Source organism: Coffea arabica, chromosome 6e (assembly GCF_036785885.1).
Source record: "Coffea arabica cultivar ET-39 chromosome 6e, Coffea Arabica ET-39 HiFi, whole genome shotgun sequence".
Classification (NCBI taxonomy): Eukaryota; Viridiplantae; Streptophyta; class Magnoliopsida; order Gentianales; family Rubiaceae; genus Coffea; species Coffea arabica.
Window position 1 is genome coordinate 59453181 of NC_092321.1, and position 26640 is coordinate 59479820.

The following is a 26640-nucleotide window of genomic DNA, read 5'->3' on the forward strand; positions in this document are numbered from 1 at the left end:
TGCACTACAGTAAAGTTTTAGACAAACTCCCAAAAAACTTAGGTTCCAAACAGGCCCATAGTTCTTGCAAAAAAAAAAAAAACACACACACACACACACACACGTTCAAAACTTGATAGAATTGGTGTTTGCTGAAATATATCATGTGGGAAAACTTCATAACAACTCAATGGACCCTATGCCCATTAAATCTTCTTCTATGTTAGGAAGGTAACTCAGTAAGATATGCACTAGAAAGAATTGTCTAAAAGATCCTGCTGTGGAACATGAACCATCAGTAGATTTGGAGGCCTAAAAATATGGTGATAAGAGGACTATAGGCAACCTCGAGGGACCTGTCTGCCATAGGAAGTGCCAATAACATTAGAGCAAGATGCAATTGCAGGTCCTCCTTGGCCTCTGTAAGCTAAGTCAATATCCACGAGCTTCACGTCTTGGCATGGCACCAATTTGCTACATTGCAAAGATAATGCAACCTGAGAACTGGATGTGCCCCAAATGTTGCTGAATTTCACATCTCTGATTTGAACTTTTGAGACTGATTCATCACCCTAAAAGCAACAAATTAATTGTTAAGTAGTACTGTCGCAAAAGAAAGCGGATTTAGTATCAATTGAAAACACGATTAAATTTTCTTACACCATCAGTATAAATTTCGATACGTGTCACGTGTATAAAAAGAGAATCTTGATTTGCAATAGATGTTATATGTCATGCATCCAAAGCCGTGTAAAAGCGGTATTACTGCACTGTCAGTGTACAAATTGGACGTAAAGAAAAGAAATCATACCGATGGGGGGCAAGATGGGCAGTACTTCTGATCAATAATGACGGGGTTGTTAACATTTTGCATTATGATGTTGTGGAAACTAATATTTGCAGCCAAACTAGACAAAGAAGGCGACCAGGTCTTGATCCTCACACCATTTTGAGTATTACTGAAAGTGGCATTCCTTACACTTATGCCCATAACATATTCATTCTCAAACCCTCTGCCAAGGCTTCCAATGCTGATGCCATGACCAGGGCCACAATTAACTTCAGAAATGTCAATGTTCTGGCTGCCTGAGACCATGGATATGCAATCATCGCCTGTTCCTATGTTCACTCTTGATATTTTTATATTGGTTGAGGCCCCAATGTGGATTCCATCTGTGTTTGGAGCATTCTCTGGAGCAGTCAGCCTGACATAGCTGATGTTAATGTTGTCGCATGCAAAAAGGTTGATATGGGCCTTTTTGCTGTTGATTGACCTTATGTACTGAATCTTGGAATTCCTGATGAAGTCGAACCTCAAACTCTGACAGGATCAAATCAGGGAAATGAAAACAGCAGAGACCTGATATTAGGCTATATAGAGAGAGCAGAAAAGCTGTAATGAACATTCAAAAGAAGAAAATTTTGATAAGGTATTTACTTCTTAAATGATGTGACACTTGCTTTCAAGAAGAATAGACTTTGATCAAAATCAAGCTTTTTAGACCAAATTGGGCAAATGTGAGGACCCTTTGGTCCAGAACATACAACCAGAAATACCTTTTTTTTTTTTTTTGTAGAATATTATTTATTCTTTATTGTAATCTTTGGAAGTTCTCTGGTTAATTGTGCACTATTTTCCAAATTTCCTATAAAAAGAAAATTACAACAGCATAACCACTCCATCGAACTCATAATTATCGAAATACATTAAATTTTTCACTAGAAATGTTAAGGAATTATCAAGGTGTGAACGAAGGAGGATGATTATAGTTAATCCCTCTTCAATCAAGTCCTAATTCGAGTAACTTAATAGTTCCAACAAAGCCTAATACCAATTCAGGAACAAAGGTTGCCTATCAAATAGTACAACAGCGTACTCATATTAAGTGTTCCCAATAATAAGCTTAAGGAGAATCTGCTAGCCTTAAACAAAATATTCAACCTGATAATTGAGCAACAATTCGTAAAGAATTTAAGATGACAAAAGAGATTATTATAAGGGTAAGTGGTGATTAAAGATCCCCCTCCCCCAAAAGAAGAGAAAAATATATTTTTTTTGGGGTTAAAATCTAAAGTCGAGAGAGACTTCAAAATCATTAATTTCTTTCCCCACGCACACCCAAAAAAAGAAAAAAGAAAAAAGAAAAAGCGAAGTATGCTATACAGAAATGGAACTTACAATAGGGAGGGACAAGCATTGAGAGTTCTTGAAGCAATCATTGTAAGGCCAAGCAGAAGCACCTTGACCATCCAAATATCCACCCCCTTTCACACTCAAATTATCAACATAACGAAATCCAATCCAAGTGTCTGTGAAGAACAATGCAGGATTATTAGGAGCCCTAAGAGTCCCTCTAATCATAAATGTCATTTCTCCAAGACATGGTCCCAAAAATGTTACTGAATGCAGCAAGTAGATTCCCCCTGGAATCAAAACTCTGCTCCTTCCTTTCCATCTACAAGCATCAATCCATGCTCTCAGGAATGCCTTCCCAAAAGTACCCAAAAACAAAAGAGAAAATATTAATCCACTTTCCAATAACCTCAAACTGCACAAGTTCTTTTTCGTTTTGTGGGCGAGAAATTAATAACAAAAGTACGTAAAATAGAAATACTTCCACACAAATTTGTTGAAAAGTAGTACTGTAAAAACATCAAGTTCATAATGAACATTAGTAGATTTCCCTTTTGGAAAATCCCATGGGTTGGCTGATTTAGTCTGCACAAACTAACCTGACTGTTATCTGTGTTTCCATCAGCTCTTGCACCATAGTTCAGAACATTGAAGATTTTAGGTGGCAAAAATGCAGAAGCATCAGCAGCAGTCCAGAGGAAGATGAAAACTATAAGAATCCCAAAAGCAGATCTTGAAGCCATGTTTCTTGAATTCTGAGAAATGCATTGGTTTCTAGCTTGTTCTTTATATACTAAATATATTACATGTATTTTGGTTTCTTGCCAAACATAGGAATGGCCAAAATAAGGCCGTAAATCTTTGATTGCCTTTATACTCGTTTGTCAATCTTTTCTCCTATATTCAAGGAAGACGTATAAATACATGCTTTTATCTTCTTTATATTTTTACCTTTTGGATTCCCATCTTCATTTAATCAAATCCTAGAATCTTTCCCTGCAAATATATTTTTCCATTTTACCATATTTACCATCTGTAATGTCTTTGCTTGAATGTGCATATCTTTCTTGACCCAAAGAATCTTCGTCTGAGATAATATCTTTTCCTACCATTTTGATTTTGAATTGTTTTTCCTATGTCACATAAAAATTATACTTACATTTTCCTCGAGTAATTAAGTTTGGTAGTTAAATTAATGTTCTATTACCATTCGTTTCTTTTTCTCCAATCCTCCGAATTATTTTCTTAAAGAACACCCTCGATACGTTCAGAATGTGAAGAGCCACCTTGATCTTTAATGTTACTCATTCCTTTTTTATGCATTAAAAAAAAAAAAGAACTCTCAATTGTTTGGCTAGAAGGATTTTTCACATTCCCTGTCTTTATAAATACATTAATTAGGATTAATTAGAAAAATGGGATTTCAATTCATTAAGTTATACTATATCCTAGAAAAATATATATCATAAAATATCCTATTAAATAAAGTTATGTATATTATTATTGGAGAAACTAATCATCATTCATCAAGAGTCCGAGTAACCTTCTTCAACCGACAATAGCATTAGATGTTCCCTTTAACACTAGGCCTCAGTTCAGAAGCTTTAACGTGTGAAAATGTTATCTTTGCTATTGCAGCCAAAAAGTGTAAGTATACATGAATGAGGGTTTATTGGAAAAATGGCATTTCCATGCAGTAATTACTAATTATCCTATATTCTAGACAAACAAATATCGTATAATATCCTATTAAGTACCAATTTCCTTGTCCAAATTATGTACATTATTATTTGAAGAAAATCAAGAGTCCCACATTCTTCAACCGAAACATTAGGAGGTCGGTTGAGAAACTTTAATAAGCGAAACATCATCTTCCTAATGCAGCAAAAAAGAGCCCTTTTTTTTTTAAAAAAAAAAGCTGCTAGGAAGGCTTAACGGCCCATTACCTATCTAGGAATTATAAGGAAGGACATGCAGCACGGAGTCATAGTTGCTCAGTGATCATTGCATCCACTTCATCTCCTACCTTTTTTTTTTTCCAAATGGTGAAAGAGATGACAACTTTTGTTCAACATAACAAATAAATTTGCCAATAAAGATGGAGGGAAATATTAAATACACTCTCTTTTTTGGTTAATCGCACCCCAACTATTAATTTTAGAATTAATCTTTCCTACACTGATAGTATAGCGTTGGATAAATGACAATTATACAAAATTTTAATTTGAAATTGAACTTTTGCACACATGTCATTAATTCAATAATGATAGTGTATACACTGTCAGTGTATAAAAGATTTATTCTTATTTTATAATATAGTCTAATAAATAGTTTAGACTGTCAGTGTAAATAATTTACTCTTAATATAGTATCAAATATTCGAATGTTTAGAATGAAAATACGTAAAATTATGTTGGTTATTTTTATCGTACATTCAGGCTTTGTTCGGCTATGCTTTAATCTTTAATGCAGAAAATAGTTGTTGGGATGTGCAGCTACAATTATTTTTCGGGAGGAATGGTTTCTAGTTAAACTTTTGCAAAAATAAATCAAGGTAAATGATCGATGGCTGCAAATAATTGAAAGCAAAAAAATATTCTAGGATTCATCCTCCTTGTATATGCCTTTTTGTCCCTCCTAATTTTAACATTTCAAAAGTTAACACTACGGTAACAAATTACTCCAGCTATTGGCAATGGATAAAAGGAATTTATCCCAAAACCAAAACAACATCAGAGTGGCTTAATCATCACATATTTTTGATGTTTTCTCACTCACAACATCACAAAAAAAAAAAAAAGGATAGAATTTTTTAGGACGTTGATATTTCAGAGTCTTGACAACCTTGGCCAACAACGAAAATATCCACGCATTAATCCTCAATTTTACGCTTATAAATTATGTAGTGTTCTTTTACAGAGTCTGAAAATGGCGACATGAATATAATATAAAAGCTTTTTAACTTTTCACTGATCACAACATAGAAACATACAAGCTTAGAGCCGACTGAGCTTACATCATGACAAAGTAACAAAGAAGTTACCCTTACATCATGAAAACTTTATTCGAAAGTACAAACACCAAATCCGATATAACATGATGACAAAGTAACAAGAAGTTACCCTTACCACTATTTAGGGAGAGGACTTCTTTAGAAGTAAATTCATGGTTGAGAAACAAAAGAAAAGCACATTAGAACAGTAAACACGGAAATCTGTTTAGAAACATATGAACCCTGGTGGAGTTTGCCGGCCACAAGCATTCAGACTCACGGCAACGGAAAGTGGGAGATTAAAGTGGATGCCCAAAATATTGGCTTTGATGGCTTTGCAAAGGCAAACGGCTGCGTCAAGGTCAACAAGGCCATCAAGGAGAGAGCAACAAGGTTTTGTTATGAGAGGTCCACCGAAGATCCCAATCACACTCAGCAAATTAGCACATATGCCGAATTTCAGGGCATCTGTTGGGCAAGTTGCTTGAGGAGGTGATGGTGCGCAATGGACACAAGCACTGACCAGAATGAAAAAGGCAAGGTTAAAGGCAAGAAAGAGAGCTGGGGTTGTAGTGGCCTTGGAGCCCATATTCTCAAACCCCAATAATACCTAAGCACTCTTGGTTTAGTCAAGAAAGAAGGATTTTTGCTGTGCAATGTTTTGGAAGAGGTTGAGGGTTTTATACTGAGCATGGAGGGTCAATTTTCTTGGTTTAGCCGGCTACAGAAGCATAGGTTTGGCAAACCCATTGGATGCGTTTATAGTTCTTTAAGAGTTTATCCCAGCCTACTATATAGTTCTATACCAAACATTAGCTGTGCTGTAAACTTTCTAGTGGGTTTACTTATTTCGTGCTTAATGGGTTTATTCCTTACATGATAGCTTGAATGGCATGGCAAAGTTTTTGTTATTTATGCAACTACTCTACTATTTCTACCCGGTCAAAGACAGAACGCTTGAATGGCTTCAAAAGCAACTTTATTAGCCGTTTTTGCGGAGCTTAATTTATGCCTGACTAGTGTGCTCAATTCATTCTAACAGCGTCATTCAATACAAGTTGGCTATATTAGTCAGGATGGATTATTTTTTCATAGAAGATTGTGTGTTCAAATTTAGCTATCAATGTAAAGGATATAATGGTGGCCGATTTATAAAAACTCTTATAAGTGACTTATAATTCTGAAAGCATTGCCATGACCTGTGGTGGTGATATGAGTTGAACCCATCCTAGTTTGAAACTTTCTACAAATTCACTTACTTTTGAAATGATATACCAGAACTTTAATTGAAGCTTAAACTCTTTTATGTACACTTGAATTACTCTACTTACCTCGATGATTGAAGATGAAGACAGTGATTGATGACTCAATGAGTTCAGAGATTTGAAAGGTTTTTTTTTTCTTATTGAAGGATCTATATTACGAGTGTCCAATGGGCAAAACTTAAGATGAGTTCAAATATTAACTTTTTTGAAAAAAAAAAATTTAATTGAAATAGTGTAAAAATATCCTAGATGACAATAATGTAAATGTGTACATTTACATAGTAAATTGACATGTATTAACAAGTGTTCCATTACAAAAACCCTCGACAAAAACGTATACTTTTGTTCCTAGAACTACTAAGAGCTGTAGCCATGCATTGGCCCAATTTTTGCAGTCAAGTCTACTAGAAATTTTGAATGGGATGGTTCATTCCCAAATTGGCTAGCAAGTTTAGCTAGAAAAGATATGGGGGCAGTTACCCCTTTTTGTAATTAGCTATTGTATTATCAAGTGTTAAGATCTATAAAAATATTATCGTTTGTCAAAAAAAAAATTCAGTTTTCTTAAATTTCCATATTCATTGCAAAATGATCTAAAAATACTCGACAATTTGGCACTTGTATTGCCGATTATAATTGAATGAGAAGGTTCCAATTTAATCAATCATGCATGCAAGATCTCATCCCACATCCCACTTTTGAATGCTCAGCTATCTTTTAACTTTGCCAAATTCTTCCTTTGATGCAACCTGAAAAATAAACAACCACTTCTTTTGATGTGTGCAAATTTTGTTTTGACTTTGAAACTGGAACAAACTTTTAAATTGAATAATTGGATCATAATCAGCAAAATAGAAAAGAAATGGTAAAATCATTGTCCTAATAAATATAGGCTCACATGTTTTGCTAATGCCATTGACATATAATGAACAGAGTTTGAATATAACATATTACATCAGGAATTCCAGATATCTTAATCATTAATTTGACGAACATAATGCCTAAGAACAAACTTCTCTGCACCATTTTGATGATAATCGCTCAACATATCTAAAATATCAGAGCATGAAGCGGATCGCGGATCAGCGGGATAACCCACCATGGTATGCTTTCATGAAGAAACATTTTAAATAGATCCAAAATGATCATCTTACTCCAATTGTTCAAGAACTTCTGAACATCCCAGTTTTTCAGCAACTTCTGGATAACACTATTTTTCACAATAAAATGTGTTGAACTCCAGAGCTGCAACAACTTCTGAATAATCCGACTCTTCAAAAATTTCTGGATAACAAATTTTCTCGCAATGCGTATTTTACTGCTGATTTTACTCTTGATGTAGCTCCAAAGATTCAAGACCTTTTCAGAGATAGAGGAAGCCGTTTGACAAACCCACCCAAAAACTCCAATGCGTATTTTACTCCTGATAAATGAAGCCGTTTGACATACCTTTTCAGAGAAAACAATTTTTCTCGCAATGCGTCGTATTTTACTCCTGATGGAGCTCCAAAGATTCAACACCTTAAGAACAAGCCAATTTATATTACTCTTGATGGAGCTCCAAAGATTCGAGACCTTTTCAGAGAGAAAGGAAGCCGTTTGACATACTTTTGAACTAATCCACCCAAAAACTCCAATGCGTATTTTACTCCTGAAGGAGCTCCAAAGATTCAGTACCTTATGAACAAGCCAATTTGTATTACTCTTGATGGAGCTCCAAAGATTCAAGACCTTTTCAGAGATAAAGGAAGCCGTTTGACATACTTTTGAACTAATCCACCCAAAAACTCCAATGCGTATTTTACTCCTGATAAAGGAAGCCGTTTGACATACCTTTTCAGAGAAAACAATTTTTCTCGCAATGCTGCGTATTTTACTCCTGAAGGAGCTCCAAAGATTCAAGACCTTTTCAGAGGTAAAGGAAGCCGTTTGACATACCTTTTCAGAGAAAACTATTTTTCTCGCAATGTGTATTTTGCTCTTGATGGAGCTCCAAAGATTCAAGACCTTTTCAGAGATAAAGGAAGCCGTTTGACATACTTTTGAACTAATCCACCCAAAAACTCCTTTTAGCATATCCATAGGGGTTATTTATGTGTTGGCTTGAACCTCTAACTATATAATTTTTGCTACATCTCTTAGCTTGCTTCTCTGGGGTGATCATCAAACTGATATATATATAGATTGGATCAGAGGTTGGTGAAGGAATTTGGAAAGTCAACTTGATTCGTTGAAACATGAAACCGACTTTGATTAACTGTACATGTACATGTAGAAAATATTGGCACTTGTGCCAAAGAAAACAGAAGGTTACATACAAAAAATCCAACCCCCATTGTCAATATTTATGCACTATTTCTGATGAAATGCATCATCGTTTGAGATTTACTCTAACAGGTAATGGGGGTCACTTGATTAATCGATTAAGTTGCCAAACAGGGTAATATATCATTAATCTTACAGTTGGGTGCTCATTTAACAATGAGATCACAACGTATTAAATCATATAGTGGCTGTGCAACAAATTAAGAATATTCATCCAACAGTGATGTCAGATGGTACACCAAGTCATATACTTCACTTGGATATTGTTTTGGATAAAAATTTGTTGAGTACAATTTGGTAAAGCTTGAACCTTGCGACATATCCACTGCATCTTGGACAGATATTGTATTTTCTCTACTTTTTTAAGTTGCAAAATGTGGTATTTAAAGTTTGTAAAACCCAATATCTTTGTTGGAAATTCAAAAGGTTTTTCATTTGACACTTTCACCCGAATTAATTAAGCAGAAATCTCATTACCTCTTTCGCTGATTCATTCTTCACACTGTCACCTATGCGAAGGGATAAATTTGTTTGAATCTTCATCCAGAATCATATGCAAAGTACTTTCATTGCACTTTTTAAAACAAAAAATTTGAGCAGCAAATTGCCGCTGAGATCAATTCTTCCTGTGCAGTAGTAGTGGAGGAAACACAATTCACATTGACATTCAGGAAAATTTTTTTGAATCAGTAGAGAAATGAAAAACAATGGGACCTGAATTTTCAATCCCATTCGGTAATAGAACTTTTTTTGGTTAATTCGTTTAAGCAGTGGAATGATGGAATTTAATAAGCAGAGGAGGGAAGGAGAGATTTGTGGTAAAGGAATTTTGGAAGTGAGTGTTTCGTATGTAGTTTCTCATGTTCCAATTTTTAACACGTCCAGTAATTCATATACTTCAATAGTTCCCAAGGTTGGCTCGTGGGGCAATCCGTTTGGACAGAATAGGGATACCTTCAATTAGAAAAATGAGGATTATGTAAGAGGAATATTTGGTTATATTTTCCATGAATAAATAAAAAGAATTTCTAATATATATATATATATATATATATATATATATATATATATATATATATATATATATATATATATATATATACTTCAATAGTTCCCATCTAATACAGTCTCAATTTTTTAACATATAAATCACCTTTATAGTTTCAATTAATTTCATATTAGACGTACTTTTAATTTCAAAACTTGAGAGGTTAACTATTTCAAATTGCTACATGGATTTCAAATCAAAACAAGTAAAAGATTCAAGTAAATTTGTGCCTCATTAAACATCTATACATCTGTATCTATACATTTATAGATCCTCCTATATATAAAGTATGAGGGATGATTTTGGTGCTAAAATTTTTTGTTACTTTGTTATTATATCTTTACTCTTATATAGGTAAAGATTCACATTATATAATCTCCACAAAGAATAATTTTAGTGACCTTCATTATCTTACTATTTTTAAACAAAAAAATTCAAACAATTTTATGTTTTTCTTGGAATAATTAAATTCTACATTTTTTTACCATACGAAAGTTCTATTTTTTTTCTTAATTTGCACACCCCTAGGGTGTGATTTTCCCTCCCTATGTATAATGTACAAGTCTTGGATTTGATGTTAAGAAATTATATTATCATTTATTATTTCAATTTTACCCTTGCATGATAGAACACTATATAATCACATCTCATCTTCCATACCCTGCATTCAAGCATATTACACACAATATCTCTAACTTTTACAACTACAACTAGAATAAACCTTCTAAAAACCACCAATAACTTACTTTCATTTCAAAAAAAAAAAAAGATATACTCCCATTTATAAGCCTAATAAAATTTCAAATAATCACGAACAAATTAATATCTTTTTCTTTAAGAATATTTTTATGTGTTAAGAATTTTTTATTGTGCATGCAGATAGTGTTTGCCTTGTCCACTAGTAATATATAAAGTGGGAGAAGCATTATGTAATATAAACATAAAATATCACTTTTTGAAGTTTCTTTGCTACCCTTAATTATAAGGGCAAATTGGTCCCCATTTAATGCAATACAACACCCCACGATCAGAATTTTTTGCATAATAACTCTTTTCTTGAAAAATTTTCCCATAGTAAGACAATTTGAAATAATATACCATTTGAATTTGGTGCGACACGAATTTTTTATGCAAAAGTTTAACGCAATTATGTACTTCAGCATTATCATCACACCCCATCTTTAATCCTTACTCTTTTTTCTTCTTTAGCATTACAATGATAACTTTTAAGTATAAGGTGCATCAACTCTACTTAAAGACAATAATTATCACAAACGTTACTATCTTGGTTTAGTTTTTTCTATACAAAAAAAAAAAAAAAATCCAATGGGTGACAAACATTGTTTCAATTTTGTCTTTTTTTTTTTAACTTGAAAATTTCATTTCTGATTTAACTTGGAAATAGCTTTTTTTTTTCATTGTTTCAATTTTGTCATTAATTAGTGAAATGGTCAGAATATAATTTTTGTTTGGGATAATTTTAGAAACCTCCCTTGAGGTCTCTAACAATTTTAGGATCCTCTCCTTAGCTTTCAAAAATTACACTCACTTTCATTGTTTGTGTTTCAAAATAGGCTCAATAGGCTACCAATTCTTTCAAATATCCTAAACTATCCTTTTTGTCAAAAAAGATAAAAAGGAAAAATAAAAAGAGCTTCGCTAATTGCCTTTCTTCCAACACCAGAGGCAGCAAACTCTTTCTGCCAAAAATAAAAGCTTGGAAAAAAAAATCAATTATGATGATTGCTTTCTTCTAAGCAACACCACCACAAAAGCCAAGCAAACACCCCCAATTTAAATCAAAATAAATTCCAATAATTCGAGCACTCAAAATACCGCAACCTAATTTATGTTCAGCAGCCCCAACCCTTACATTTCCTACACAAGTCAATTAAATTCGTCACTTGGTGCTAAACTGGATAAAACTCAACGTCAAATTTTACTGAAAACTAATACTTCATCAACAACCAATAGTGCAGCTCTTTCATCTTCCTCTCTTTGCATCCTCCTTTATTTTTTTTTGACCACCCATTTCTAAAGCCCATTCATCACTCAAATTCTTTACTTTTGGCATCACTAAGTTTTATCACCCATAATCAACCAAAACTGGATAAAACAAATAGATGCAGAAGAATCAAACCCATTACACTTAGAATTAAAAGGAAAAAAAGGATAAGCCTAATCATATTTGCAAAAGAAAAAGATGAAAATAGAGAAAAAAAAGAAAGGAAGGGAGGGGGATAAATATGGACAAGAGGCGATAAATAGAATTAAAGGAGGAATATTAGGCAGAGAGGAATGGATGGTAGAAATTGGCCAAAAAAGGAAGTGGAAGAAAGAGTAAGGTAAAAAAGAAGTGAGAGAGAGAGAGAGAATAAGTCAATTTTGGTTTTCCTTGGAATTTTTGAAATTTTTGAAAAAAAAATGTCATTAAGTATCCTATATAGGGGTAGTCGAGTACTTTTGAAGCAATAGGGGAGGTATGTGTAATTTTAAAATATTAAAGGGAGCTTTGTGAAATTGTTAGAAACCTCAAGGGAGGTTTTCGAAATTACCCTTTTTGTTTTCAAGCTATGAGAGCTTTTGAATTTGAGTATATTTTTTTCTCTTCTTTTGTTCCTAATGATGGTATTTATCTCTTCATGATGATCCAAATTATTTAAAGCATTTCAATTGTTTTGAAAGATTTTTTTAAACTTAGTGCATTTTTTGATAAAAGTACTTAAGACTTGGTATTAAACTTTGTTTTTCAAATATGTATCCACAATATTCTCACATGTTGCTATTGATTTTTTTCCCCTTTTTTCCCTCCCTTCTTTCACAGATATATCTTGCTACAGTATTGCATTAAATTCTTGTAGATAATTTGCTTTGATATTGTCTTCAACAACATGCATAGCTATCTGTTTACTTGTATGAGTAATTTAGAAAGAATAAAGTATTTTTAAGAAAAGAATGGAAGTCTTTGATAAAAACGAAACAAAAAAAAAGAAAAGAAGAAAAGATTGAAAGTCTTAAATGGACTAAATAGGTTATGTTGGGAATATGATTTAGAAGTGTATTACTGTGGGAATGCTTTTGGAAAACAAATTTAATTTAGAAACAACTTCCTCACACCAATTCCACTAGATGCAATCTTTATGGTTTTGAATTGTTCATCATAGTTTCATACGTTGCCAATCCTTTACTATTGTTACTGTTTCAAGTTCTTTTCAGTGGCGGATTTACACTGGGGGCACGGGTTTCCACTGTCCCCCTTAAATTTCTATAATACCTATAAAAATTTGATTTAATTTCAAGTGTGCCTCCTGGAGTTTTATGTATTGACAGGTGTCGAGCCTGTGCAATAATAAATACCTACTCGAGAAAAATGAATTTTCTGTGTATAGTAGTGAGTAGGGTCGAATCCACAGGGACTGGGAAAAATTTGATTCCTTTCAAGTTTGGGACACGGGGGATTTTTATCAGAAATAAACTAAAAATAATTAAACAATTTAACTAAAAATAATTAAATAATTTAACCAAAAATAAATAATTAATTAATACAATTGTAAATAGCAATTAGATAAATGATAAATAAATTCTAGCCAAGGATACAACTACGCAGACACAGTCCATTCATCCGATCATTGATGCAAAGAAGGTTCACTTAATTTTATTAATAGGCTAGTTATAGTCGCCGATAAACTCTAACGACCAGCTTTTCCTTAATTTATTGATAACCAAGGTACGACCGTTGATTACTTCTAACCAGGAAATACTCCTAGGTACGACCGTAGGAATTAATTTCCTAATTGCATTAAAAACTAGAAAAGCCTAACCCAAATTAATAACACGCTACGAGGGTTATTTAAATCAGATTGCATGTTCTCCTAGTATGTGAAAATACTAGTTGTCACTAATATTAACCAACTAAACAATTACGGATTTAATTGATTAATTTGACAGGAGATTAATAAGTCAAATTGCACATCGGGCCCTTGATATCCAATTAACAAAATAATCCCATGGAAATTAAAATAGAAAACATGCAAATATTAACAAATTAAGGAACACGTAAAATTAATTAGATCTCACAGATATTTGGGACTGCGTCTTCGCGTTGATCCTTGACTAGAGGAGAAAATTAGCCACGCCTCATAAGAAAATTCCCACGCAATTTAATTGAACTCAAAGACATTTATCTCTTACTAATAATTAAAAATAAGGATTATATTCTCTGTAGTCTAATACAATAAAAATAGTCTCATGGAAGAGACGGAAGAAAACAAGACACGCAAGAAATCTTCACCCCAAAACTAAAAACTCCTCTTTCCAGACGGAAGAGAAGAAGAAAAACTGAGCTGCGGAAATGTGCGACTCTCCCACATATAAAAACAAGCCAATTCGAAACTTCACTCCACGCTTACAAAAGAAAACATTCCTTCCCTACCTAATCAACTCCACCGAAAACAAAAGCAAAGCCAACTATGGTTTGTCGGTTTCCTTTGACCAAGTGCACACGTTCACAAATAAGAAAGCAAACCAAAAATGTGTCTTTACACAATGATCAAGTCTTCGCGGTCCCCACCTAATTGAGATGTTGGCCAGCCAAATGCAATTCAATTCCTTTTCATCATAGAAAGAAAAGGACGTTGGTTTACACCATGCATATGGGCCAATTGTATAGAGTTTCACAATAATCTTCTCAAGAAGGTTTCTGCTCCACTTTCTGAAAGTATATCCAAATACCAAATATAAATATATATTGACAATTAAAGCAATATTTGGCAAGGATAAAGAGGAGAATTAACAATAAAATTACTAACAATTAACACCCTATCAATTCCCCCCACACTTAAATCATGCTTGTCCTCAAGCATGGGAACACTAAACTCAACAATGGCTAACTCTCATTTCATTTACTGCCAAGCTACGCTTATCCCAAAATCAAGTTTTAGTGGCTAAGTGTCAAGACATATTTCTCCCGGTTAGCTCCTGAAATCATAGACTCGTCCAATTCATGGCTAAGTCGTCTAAGAAATCAAAATATTAAACTAGCAAAAGTTAGCAATTGGGTCAACTGAAAATCAAAATCTCAACATTGAAGAACAAGGATCGGCAGGCCAACATGATCATAAACTTACTTATTATTTTCTTTTTTTCTTTTTTCTTTTTTTTTTTTTTTTTTTTTTTTATAAATGCTCAGTCCCAAGCTATTCAAGTCTTTTGACGTGAACTCTAACATTTTTAGATGAAAGAGCCCAGTTACTCAACTCTTCACAGCTTCAGGACTAACTACTCATATATATAGTCACTTTTTGACGCGAAAGTCGACACTTGTGGTGAAGACTCCCGGTTACTGGGTGACGACACTAGCGGAGTAGGGTCATTTATTACTCACAATTAAAGCACCAGAAAACCAGATAATTAAAGATCATGGCCCACGTCATCTCCTAATATGGAGAACTAAGATCAACAATTGCCTAATCCACACAACAATTGCTAGGAAAATATTTATATTGCCTAAACAATTTAACCACAATTTGCACCAAGTCATTAAACTCATGATATTCACCAAGATAACATGCTTTTACTTGCCACTTAAACTAAATTCATAGAATAAATCATAACCAGCAATAGACGAGTGAGATGCCACATTTATTCATCAAAACACTAGTAAGAAAGGCAGCAAATTAAAGAAACACCAATCAAAACTAAACCCAAATCCCCCCCACACTTGAATCACACATTGCCCTCAATGTGATAATGAAACAGTAAAAATAAGAAGAAGGACAACGAAACTCCCCTGAAGCTGGTGCCAGCTATTAGCACCTGTAGTTGGAGGAGGTGAAGCGGAGGTCAAAGGGTCGGGATCGTGGTTTCACCATTCTTTCCAAATTGCACTCCAAACCACAATAGACAACAGTTGCTAACGAATAATGGAAACAAGAAATTCAAAGCACTAACAAATGAAAAATCAAGTCAATGAACAAAATGCACACTGCATTCACTCGCAAGTTATACAGATATTTCAACACTTATAACAAATGCAATCAATAAACACTTGTGGTTCCAAACTTAGCCAAATGTAATAATAATGCACCTCAAAATCACCCCAATCAATGTAGTAATTGAAATGCAAACAGACAAAAGGCTCTCATATAAGGCAATTGAAGGCAATGTACTTCAATAAGTAAATTTAAGTGTTAAAGGCACCTCCCAATTGAACAAACAACTGTAGCAAATTACCCACAGTTAGACACAAAGTACAGCAGAATAAGTAAATCACACGACTAACCACAAGTCAATCTACTAAATAAATAAAAATCAAGCAAAGTGAAAAGAAACAAGCAAAGTAACACAGAAGTACCCAACTAAGGAGGAATAGAAATGTCAGGTAGTCCAAACACGCAAAATTTTCAAAAACGTACTGTAATAAAAATAATAAAAACATACTGCAATAATAAAATAAGAAAATGAAAAAAAATAATAGAAAGAGATTGAGGCAGGCGCGTGCATACGAAGCCAGTGGTGCGATGAAGGTGGTGGCTGTGAGAGAGAAGAGTTTGCGGCAGCTGGATCTGGTGGTGCGCGGCTTTCGGGGCTTCAGGCGGATCTTGGAGGCGGTGGCTATGGCAAGGGTGAAGGAGGTCAGATGAGCTGGTGGTCACCCTTGGCGAGGAGAGCCGAGGCAGCGGCGAGAAGAGCTGGGGTGGGCGGCGGTTGCGGCAGCAGCGTCCGGCGTGGGCAGCGTCGACGAGCGGCAGGGAGGAGCGGCGCGCGAGCCAGTTGCCGCGACTGTCGTGGGTCAGCGGAGCTTCTGGCGGCGGCGAATGAAGAAGAAAAGAAAAGGGGGAAAAAGGGCAAGCAGCGGGGAAGAAAAGAAGAAAGAAAGAAGAAAAGAAGGAAAGAAAGAATACAAATTTTTTTTTTTTTTCGAGCATTCTGGACAGAATCCGGATTTATGGCCGGATTTGCTGCAGAAAAAGCTGTTTTCTGCAGTTTTTCCTCCAAATTTGCTTGGCCAACCTTCCACATTCAACCTACTTCATGTTCTTTGAATAAAATTCAAATTTAATATGATCATGCATGAATATAACTTAAACATGAAACACTTTAAATGCATGAAATGCAGCAATTGAACATGAAAACTCCCTTTTTGCCTTAATATAAACACCCTTGCAATTGAGATCATTTGCATGAACTCTTGCCATTGCCTCCTACAAAACACACAAACATTAATCGAAGAACTAAAACTTACTAAAAACAAGCCAACATGAAGAAAAGTAAAGTTGAAAAGTGATCCAAGCCTTCGTTTTTAAAAGGATCCGAGGTCGTATCATTGTGCTCAGAAAACGCGGCTCAAGAAAACGCGCCTCAAGGTGCGTTTTGTGAAGTCGCGTTTCTTCACCAAATTTGCAGCATTGAAAACGCGACTACGTGAGAAAACGCGACTTTAAGTCGCGTATTTGAAGGCGCGTTTTTGGTTTCTGAACAGGCTGGAAAACGCGACTGGATAGAAAACGCGACTTCCTGTCGCGTTTTGAAGGCGCGTTTTCTTAATTATAGGCGCAGATTTGAAAACGCGATTCTATGAAAACGCGATTCAGTGGCGCGTTTCATTGAAAAACGCATTTTCTGCTGCAAAATTTAGCAGAAATTCAACTTTTGAATATTTACAAATGATACCCCAATTTCCCAAAATGCATCATAGATCATTTCTATGTCAAAATAAACCATTCACGCATATGTAAAATGATCTATACATGCATTCTAAACCTCTTTAATGCATCAAAAACCACAATTACTGAATTTGAGGTATTGAGATCTTTGATCAAATTTCGCCTTTTTTGCCTCATTTGGTCACTTTTCCAAAACCTACAAATGAAAAATAACAAAATTACTCAAACTTATACTTTAAACATAAAATCACTCCAAAGTAACAGCAACTTAAAAAAAAAATTGGGTTGCCTCCCAAAAGCGCCTTTCTTTAACGTCTTTGGCTAGACGGAGTCCAGAATTTGCTTAAACTAAGCAAATCGGGTCTTCCAGTTGCATCATCTCCACCCGTTCAATTGGAAATCTTTCATAATACGGCTTGAGACGATGACCATTCACCACAAATTTCTTCTCCGTTTTCAAACTTTGGATCTCTACTGCACCATAATGAAAGACATTAGTCACAACAAAAGGGCCAATCCAACGAGAACGTAATTTACCTGGAAATAGTTTCAATTTGGAGTGGTATAGTAAAACTTTTTGCCCGCAGACGAATGTCTTCCTAGAGATCTGTTGGTCATGAAAGATCCGATTCTTCTCCTTATAGATCACTGCATTCTCGTATGCTTCATTTCGAATTTCTTCCAACTCTAGTAATTGTAACTTTCTTTGAATTCCGCCTTCCTCGATATCCATGTTGCATTGTTTGACCGCCCAAAATGCTCTATGCTCAAACTCGACCGGGAGATGACATGGCTTTCCAAATACCAATCGGTAAGGGGACATGCCAATGGGTGTCTTGTATGCCGTCCTATATGCCCATAGTGCATCATCTAGTCTCACACTCCAATCCTTCCTATCGGGTCGGACCATCTTTTCTAGAATTGATTTGATCTCTCGGTTTGATGCTTCCGCCTGACCATTTGTTTGAGGATGGTAGGATGTAGAGACTTTGTGCAAGACACCATATCTCCTAAAAATTGCAGCGATCGTTTTGTTGCAGAAATGAGTACCCCGATCACTTACAATTGCTCGCGGCATCCCAAAGCGAACAAAAATATTAGACTTAACGAATTCTGCAACCACTTTGGAATCATTAGTGCGGGTAGCCTTTGCTTCTACCCACTTCGAAACATAATCTACAGCAAGCAATATATACAAAAAACCAAAGGACGAAGGAAAAGGACCCATAAAATCAATGCCCCAAACGTCAAAAATTTCAACAAAAATCATTGGGGTTTGAGTCATTTGATCCCTACGAGAGATATTACCCACTCTTTGACACTTATCACATGACTTACAAAATGAGTAGGCATCCTTGAATAGAGTTGGCCAATAGAATCCACTCTCTAGCACCTTACGAGCCGTTCTCTTTGGTCCAAAGTGACCTCCACATGCAAAAGAGTGACAATAGGCTAGAATAGATTGAAATTCAACTTCACTTACACATCTACGGATGATTTGATCGGCACCCCGCTTCCAGAGGTAAGGATCATCCCAAATGTAGAACTTTGCATCGCTCCTCAACTTGTCTCTCTTTGCCTTAGGCCATCCTGTAGGAAATTTGTCAGTGACTAGAAAATTAACAATATCTGCATACCAAGGTAAAGATGAGTTAATAGAAAATAAATGCTCCTCGGGGAATGCTTCTCTCAATGGGATGTCATCTTCGACGACTTGTACTCGACTCAAGTGATCTGCTACCAGATTCTCCGCCCCTTTCTTATCTCGGATCTCCAGGTCGAACTCCTGTAGCAATAATATCCACCGTATCAATCGCGGTTTTGCCTCTTTTTTTGTCAACAAATACCGCAAAGCTGCATGATCAGAAAAAATAATAACTTTAGCACCAAGTAAATAAGACCGAAATTTTTCTAAGGCAAAAACAACTGCTAAAAGCTCTTTTTCGGTGGTTGAATAGTTCAATTGAGCTCCGTTCAAGGCTCGAGATGCGTAGTAGATAGCATGAGCTGCCTTTCCTACTCTTTGACCCAATACCGCACCCACTGCATAGTCGCTGGCGTCACACATGATCTCGAATGGGAGGTTCCAGTCAGGGGGTTGGATAATAGGTGAGGTGGTCAATAACTCCTTTAACTTATTGAATGCCCCCTTACATGTTTCATCAAATTCGAAGGATACATCTTTTTGCAAAAGTTGGAACAAGGGTGCTCCAATTTTCGAGAAGTCCTTGATGAACCTTCTATAGAAACCTGCGTGACCCAAGAAGGAACGAACTTCCCGCACACTCGCGGGGTAAGGTAAAGTAGATATAACATCTATTTTTGCCTTATCAACCTCAATACCTGTAGATGATACAACATGACCCAAAACTATCCCGTGTTCAACCATAAAATGACATTTTTCCCAATTAAGCACGAGATTAGTTTCTATACACCTTACTAAGATCAATTTCAGGTTATCTAGACAGTTTTCAAAACTTTCACCATATACACTGAAATCGTCCATGAAAACCTCAATAATTTTCTCAACATATTCTGAAAAAATACTTACCATGCATCTTTGGAAGGTAGCAGGTGCATTGCACAATCCAAATGGCATCCTTCGGTATGCAAATGTCCCAAATGGGCAGGTGAAAGTAGTCTTCTCTTGGTCTTCGGGTGCGATGGCAATTTGAAAATAACCTGAAAATCCATCCAAGAAACAATAGTAAGCTCGACATGCTAATCGCTCCACCATCTGATCAATGAAAGGGAGGGGAAAATGGTCCTTTTTCGTGACGGCATTTAGCTTTCGGTAATCGATACACTGTCGCCATCCGGTGGGCTTTCGAATTGGTACGAGCTCACCCTCTTGGTTTGATTCCACTGTCACCCCTGCCTTCTTCGGGACCACCTGTACTGGACTTACCCACGGGCTATCTGATATTGCAAATATAATTCCAACGTCCAGCAGTTTTAAAATCTCTTTCTTTACGACCTCCATCATGAGAGGATTTAATCTCCGTTGAGCTTGCCGTACGGGTTTAGCATTCTCCTCGAGTCGAATTCGGTGCATACACACCGCAGGGCTAATTCCCTTGATGTCGGCGATGGTCCATCCTATCGCCTGCTTATGTTCCCTAAGAACTCGAAGTAGTTTCTCTTCTTGAACCTTTGATAAACCCGCGGAGATGATCACTGGAAGTGTCTCCCCTTCACCTAAGTATACATACTTTAGGTGTTTCGGCAGTGGTTTTAGTTCCAAGACAGGTGCCTGCACCACAGATGGAAGTAACCTTTGGTGAGGTTCGGGTATGAAAATCGGTGCAAGATCATACCTTGTTTTCGTGGTTGGTAATGTTTGCAACGATCCAATCACGCATTTAAGCTCTTCACTCAACTCTACCCTAGAGGTCGTTTCGGACTCAAAGTGCCTGGTCAGGACGACCTCTAGTTCATCCCTGCCTTCAATTTCAAAAACCTCCTGTATAGCATGGTCAATAACATTTATCGAGAAAACAGAGCCAATATTTGAATCGGATGGATATTTCATGGTCTCAAAGATGTTAAAGTGAACAATCTCACCATCAAATTCCATAGACAAAGTACCCTTATTAACATCAATTTTGGTTCGGGCTGTGCTCAAAAAGGGTCTACCTAACAACAAAGGTGACGGATCACGGAAGTGTTCATCCTCCATGTCGAGCACATAAAAATCAGCTGGAAAAACCAATTCGTTAATTTTTACCAAAACATCTTCAATCAACCCGTCAGGGTATGCATTGGTCCTGTCAGCTAATTGGATTATTATCCCAGTCTCTTTCAAAGGGCCTAAGTTTAAGGAAGCATAAATGGACTTTGGCATGACATTAATTGAGGCTCCCAGGTCTAACATGGCCTTTCCAATCAAAGTATTACCTATCCTACAAGGAATAGTAAACATACCTGGATCTCCGCATTTTGGTGGAAGTTTCCTTTGTAGAATTGCTGAAACATTCTCCCCAACTATAACTCGTTCATCCCCCTTCAACCGCTTGCGGTTGGCACACAGGTCCCTCAAAAATTTTGCGTACCTGGGTACTTGTTTAATCGCATCCAGCAGGGGTATGTTGATCTCCACCTTGCGAAAGATCTCCAAGACCTCTTTTTCCTTGTCTTGCTTCTTTGGTTTCTCTAACCTGCTAGGAAAGGGAGGTGGATTAGTTTTAGTTGTAGGAATTGGGTTCGAGGGTACCTTTGCATTTTTGTTGTCTGTGCCCTCCTCTTCCAATTCTTTCTCAATCCGTTCCTCGTCCTTGTCTTTAGGAATCACCGGTTCGGGTCCTTGAACTTCCTTGCCACTCCTTAAGGTCATTGCGCTTACATTCTTTGGATTTGCCTCAGGTTGAGATGGCAACTTTCCTTGAACTTGGGACTCCAACCGGTTGATTGTTATAGCCATTTGATTCATTTGATTTTGCAATGATTGCACCTGTCCCAGTTGATTCCTCATACTTTGCAAGTCTGAATCCGTCTTTTGTTGATTAGCAAGTAATTGCTTCATCATCTCTTCCATGGACGGACTTGAGTTTGAAAGTGGTGGTGGTGGTGGTGGGCGATGATGGTACTGCTGTTGGTGTCCTTGCTGTCTATTTGGCACAAAGTTAGACTGCCTATTTCCTCCATAACTAAGGTTGGGGTGATCCCTCCAACCAGGATTGTAGGTACTTGAGTATGGGTCGTACGGCTTTCTTGGCGTGGGCGCGTGGCCAGCCATGTTCACCTGTTCAGCAGTTTTTTCTTGAACCAATGGACACATTTCCGTAGGATGACCCACGGCAGTGCATACCCCGCACACTTTGGCTTGCGATGTATTCCCCACAGCTAGTTGTCGCACAAAAGATGTCAATTCGGAGAGTTGCTGTTGAATAGAGGATGTTTCTACCTCATTCACCCTACGCGTCGGGATGTCCTCTCTTGAACCAAACTGCTGTGAGTTCTCAGCCATCCCTTCAATCAACTCCCAGGCTCCTCGAGGAGTCTTGTTCACCAATGCCCCTCCACTTGCAGCATCGATTATGCTTCTGTCCCTGAAAAGCAACCCCTCATAGAAATATTGAATGAGCAGTTGCTCACTTATCTGATGCTGAGGGCATTTGGTGCACAGTTTCTTAAACCTCTCCCAGTACTCATAGAGTGACTCGCCTGGGTGTTGTTTGATGCCACATATCTCCTTCCTTAGGCTCGCAGCTCGAGACGCAGGAAAGTACTTGTCCAAGAATTTTTTCTTTAGTTGGTCCCACGTGGTGATACTACCAGGCGGTAGGTAGTAGAGCCAGTCTTTTGCGGAATCCTTCAAAGAGAAGGGGAAGGCCCTCATCTTTATTTGCTCTTCAGTAATTCCCGGAGGCTTCATACTGTTGCAAACGACGTCAAACTCTTGCAAGTGCTTGTAGGGCTCCTCACCTGGTAGACCATGAAAAGATGGCAAGAGATGAATTAGACCAGATTTTAGTTCAAAGGGAGTGTCATCATTTAAATGTGGAAAAGTAATGCACAAGGGCTGCTGATTTAAATCTGGAGCAGCCAACTCCCTTAGTGTTCGTGCATTTGCCATAGTGACTTCCTCTTGGTCTGAATCACTTGAATTGTCACCAGACAAATTTGTCGGCTCAACCTCTGGATCAAGTCCCTGAGGTGCAATATCGTATTGCTCCTCCCTGAGCCGCCTGGTTTCTTTCCTCGTTCTACGCGCGGTCTTCTCTACTTCAGGGTCGAAAATTAATTCGCCTGTACGAGAAGAGCAAGGCATAAACTAGAAAAATACCAGAAAAAAAATGAACTTAAAAAGAAACAAATGATTAACGCCAGTCCCCGGCAACGGCGCCAAAAATTGACAGGTGTCGAGCCTGTGCAATAATAAATACCTACTCGAGAAAAATGAATTTTCTGTGTATAGTAGTGAGTAGGGTCGAATCCACAGGGATTGGGAAAAATTTGATTCCTTTCAAGTTCGGGACACGGGGGATTTTTATCAGAAATAAACTAAAAATAATTAAACAATTTAACTAAAAATAATTAAATAATTTAACCAAAAATAAATAATTAATTAATACAATTGTAAATAGCAATTAGATAAATGATAAATAAATTCTAGCCAAGGATACAACTACGCAGACACAGTCCATTCATCCGATCATTGATGCAAAGAAGGTTCACTTAATTTTATTAATAGGCTAGTTATAGTCGCCGATAAACTCTAACGACCAGCTTTTCCTTAATTTATTGATAACCAAGGTACGATCGTTGATTACTTCTAACCAGGAAATACTCCTAGGTACGACCGTAGGAATTAATTTCCTAATTGCATTAAAAACTAGAAAAGCCTAACCCAAATTAATAACACGCTACGAGGGTTATTTAAATCAGATTGCATGTTCTCCTAGTATGTGAAAATACTAGTTGTCACTAATATTAACCAACTAAACAATTACGGATTTAATTGATTAATTTGACAGGAGATTAATAAGTCAAATTGCACATCGGGCCCTTGATATCCAATTAACAAAATAATCCCATGGAAATTAAAATAGAAAACATGCAAATATTAACAAATTAAGGAACACGTAAAATTAATTAGATCTCACAGATATTTGGGACTGCGTCTTCGCGTTGATCCTTGACTAGAGGAGAAAATTAGCCACGCCTCATAAGAAAATTCCCACGCAATTTAATTGAACTCAAAGACATTTATCTCTTACTAATAATTAAAAATAAGGATTATATTCTCTGTAGTCTAATACAATAAAAATAGTCTCATGGAAGAGACGGAAGAAAACAAGACACGCAAGAAATCTTCACCCCAAAACTAAAAACTCCTCTTTCCAGACGGAAGAGAAGAAGAAAAACTGAGCTGCGGAAATGTGCGACTCTCCCACATATAAAAACAAGCCAATTCGAAACTTCACTCCACGCTTACAAAAGAAAACATTCCTTCCCTACCTAATCAACTCCACCGAAAACAAAAGCAAAGCCAACTATGGTTTGTCGGTTTCCTTTGACCAAGTGCACACGTTCACAAATAAGAAAGCAAACCAAAAATGTGTCTTTACACAATGATCAAGTCTTCGCGGTCCCCACCTAATTGAGATGTTGGCCAGCCAAATGCAATTCAATTCCTTTTCATCATAGAAAGAAAAGGACGTTGGTTTACACCATGCATATGGGCCAATTGTATAGAGTTTCACAATAATCTTCTCAAGAAGGTTTCTGCTCCACTTTCTGAAAGTATATCCAAATACCAAATATAAATATATATTGACAATTAAAGCAATATTTGGCAAGGATAAAGAGGAGAATTAACAATAAAATTACTAACAATTAACACCCTATCATGTATCTATTGGTTATATACTTTTAAAGTTTTCTTTGATTTTACCTGCTGTTATAACTACCGTAGAAAGGATTTTTTCAATTATGAATATAGTGAAGAATCGATTACAAAATAAAATGGAAGACACTTGGATGAATAATTGTTTAGTTATTTATATTGAGAAAAATATACTTCGTGAAATTCAAAATGAAAAGGTTGTAAACCATTATCAAAATATGAAAACTCGTCATGAGCAATTGTAAATGATTTAGTTTGCTTTTTGAAATAATTGTCTTTTTATATTTTTCATGAAATATATGTATCATTTGTACTTGTTGGTGAATTTTTTTTCCTTAAAAAACTAGAAAAAGAGTAGGTAAAAAATTTTAGAGTTGCTTTTGCCCCTATTGAAAATTTTTTCTGGCTCCGCCACTAGTTCTTTTCAGTATAACGTCCTTATAAAAGTAAGTTAGACAAAACCAGGAAATATGAGAAACTGATTGGGGACAGATGAATTCAACTTTGTCTCCACTTTTGAAGGAAGGCCAATGTGTGGTGGGATTAGGATTGAACCCTCTGGCCTATTTTGAGTTCCTGTAAATTTTTTTCTTTTACTTCTTTCTGCCGACCACCAAAGTATGTAAAACTGCAATAAGATTCAAATATAATTCAAAAAACACGAGTTATGGTCTTGGATAAATTTTTTCAGACCAAATGGTTCTTTGGGTCTTTGCTTAAGTAATCGTTACGAAGTGTAATATAGTAACTTTGTATGTAGTTAACTAATTTTTAAAGAAATAATTTTAATAAATGTAAATTTTTATTAATTGTACACACATTAGGTATATGCCTTAATCACAGTACATAACAAGAGGTAACTGTGATGGACACAGGATTTCGATTTTGAGGGGAAGGGGAAGGAGAAAAACAATCAAACAACGAATAACAAAAAATTATCAAAACAAATGATGCACGCTAACTTGAAATCAAAGTCCTAAAACCAAAGTTTAATAGACAAAAACTAAATACTAAATGTTTTTAATAACAAGAGACAAAATATAAACAAGAGATGAAAATTAACTCACAGGCCAAAATCATATAAACATTAGCTAAATTCAATAAATAGACATTAACCCTACACAAATTAACATGAAAATTCTAAGATACAAATTTAGAATAAGAACAACTAACAAATTAATAATCATAAAAAAATATAGGTCACAAATTTAAAATACGTGTATGTGTCTAAATAAAGAATGATTATGAATCAAAATATAAAGAAATTGCAAAGAAAAAAAAATTAGACCTACCTTGAAAAAATAGAGTTTTGAGAAAGTGGATCCATGAGATGAGTTGAATGAACTTGGGAAAAGATCGATGCTTGTTTGTCCTTTTAGGTGTTGGCTTTTGACTAATACATCAAGTCAATCATGTACTAATATAATTCTAAACATGATTAAATTTCCTTTTATTTGTCAATTATTTGTTTGCTTACCATAACTAATATAAGGGTACACTAAATACATTATAGTTATAATAATGAAATTTAATTTATATATATATATATATTTATAAGGAAACTAGAATGAGCAATTATAAAAAAAAAAAACACGTTTTCAAAAGAGAAATTAAAGGAAAATTTAAAGGAGATAAGCTAATAAAAAAAAAACTTGTTAAGGGGACCAAGTGATAGAGTTCAACTTCAAACTTAAAAGTCTTAAATCCATATAGAATTTTTGAAAAATTTTGGGCACCCACCCCCCTATGACCGTCGTTGAAACTGGACAAGAGTGGGGAAGATTTGCCAAAAGTTTGGTTGTTTGGGATTCTTTATTTGTTTTTTGTTTAATAGACATCACTTCTCTACCCAAAGTCCAAACCCCAGAGCTCTCTTCGGAGATGC

At 35.8% G+C, this 26640-nt stretch overlaps 2 protein-coding genes and 1 non-coding gene across 3 annotated transcripts; 1 reads left to right on the top strand and 2 right to left on the bottom strand.

Annotated features, from left to right (window-relative positions):
• Window positions 1-314: 314 nt before the first annotated feature.
• LOC113696893 (exopolygalacturonase-like) lies at window positions 315-2856 on the bottom strand. The gene is made up of 4 exons (XM_027216280.1): window positions 2713-2856; window positions 2159-2467; window positions 791-1300; window positions 315-551 (listed from the first exon to the last, which is right to left on the bottom strand). Exons 1-4 carry the CDS (start codon window positions 2854-2856, stop codon window positions 315-317), a joined length of 1200 nt encoding a protein of 399 aa, XP_027072081.1.
• A 2475-nt stretch (window positions 2857-5331) lies between these two features.
• LOC113696894 (14 kDa proline-rich protein DC2.15-like) lies at window positions 5332-5694 on the bottom strand. Its single transcript, XM_027216281.1, has one exon. It carries the CDS (start codon window positions 5692-5694, stop codon window positions 5332-5334), a length of 363 nt encoding a protein of 120 aa, XP_027072082.1.
• A 16809-nt stretch (window positions 5695-22503) lies between these two features.
• Window positions 22504-22610, top strand: LOC113697628 (small nucleolar RNA R71). The gene has a single exon (XR_003449914.1). It is a non-coding gene; the product is annotated as a small nucleolar RNA R71 (small nucleolar RNA).
• The last annotated feature ends 4030 nt before the right edge of the window (window positions 22611-26640 follow it).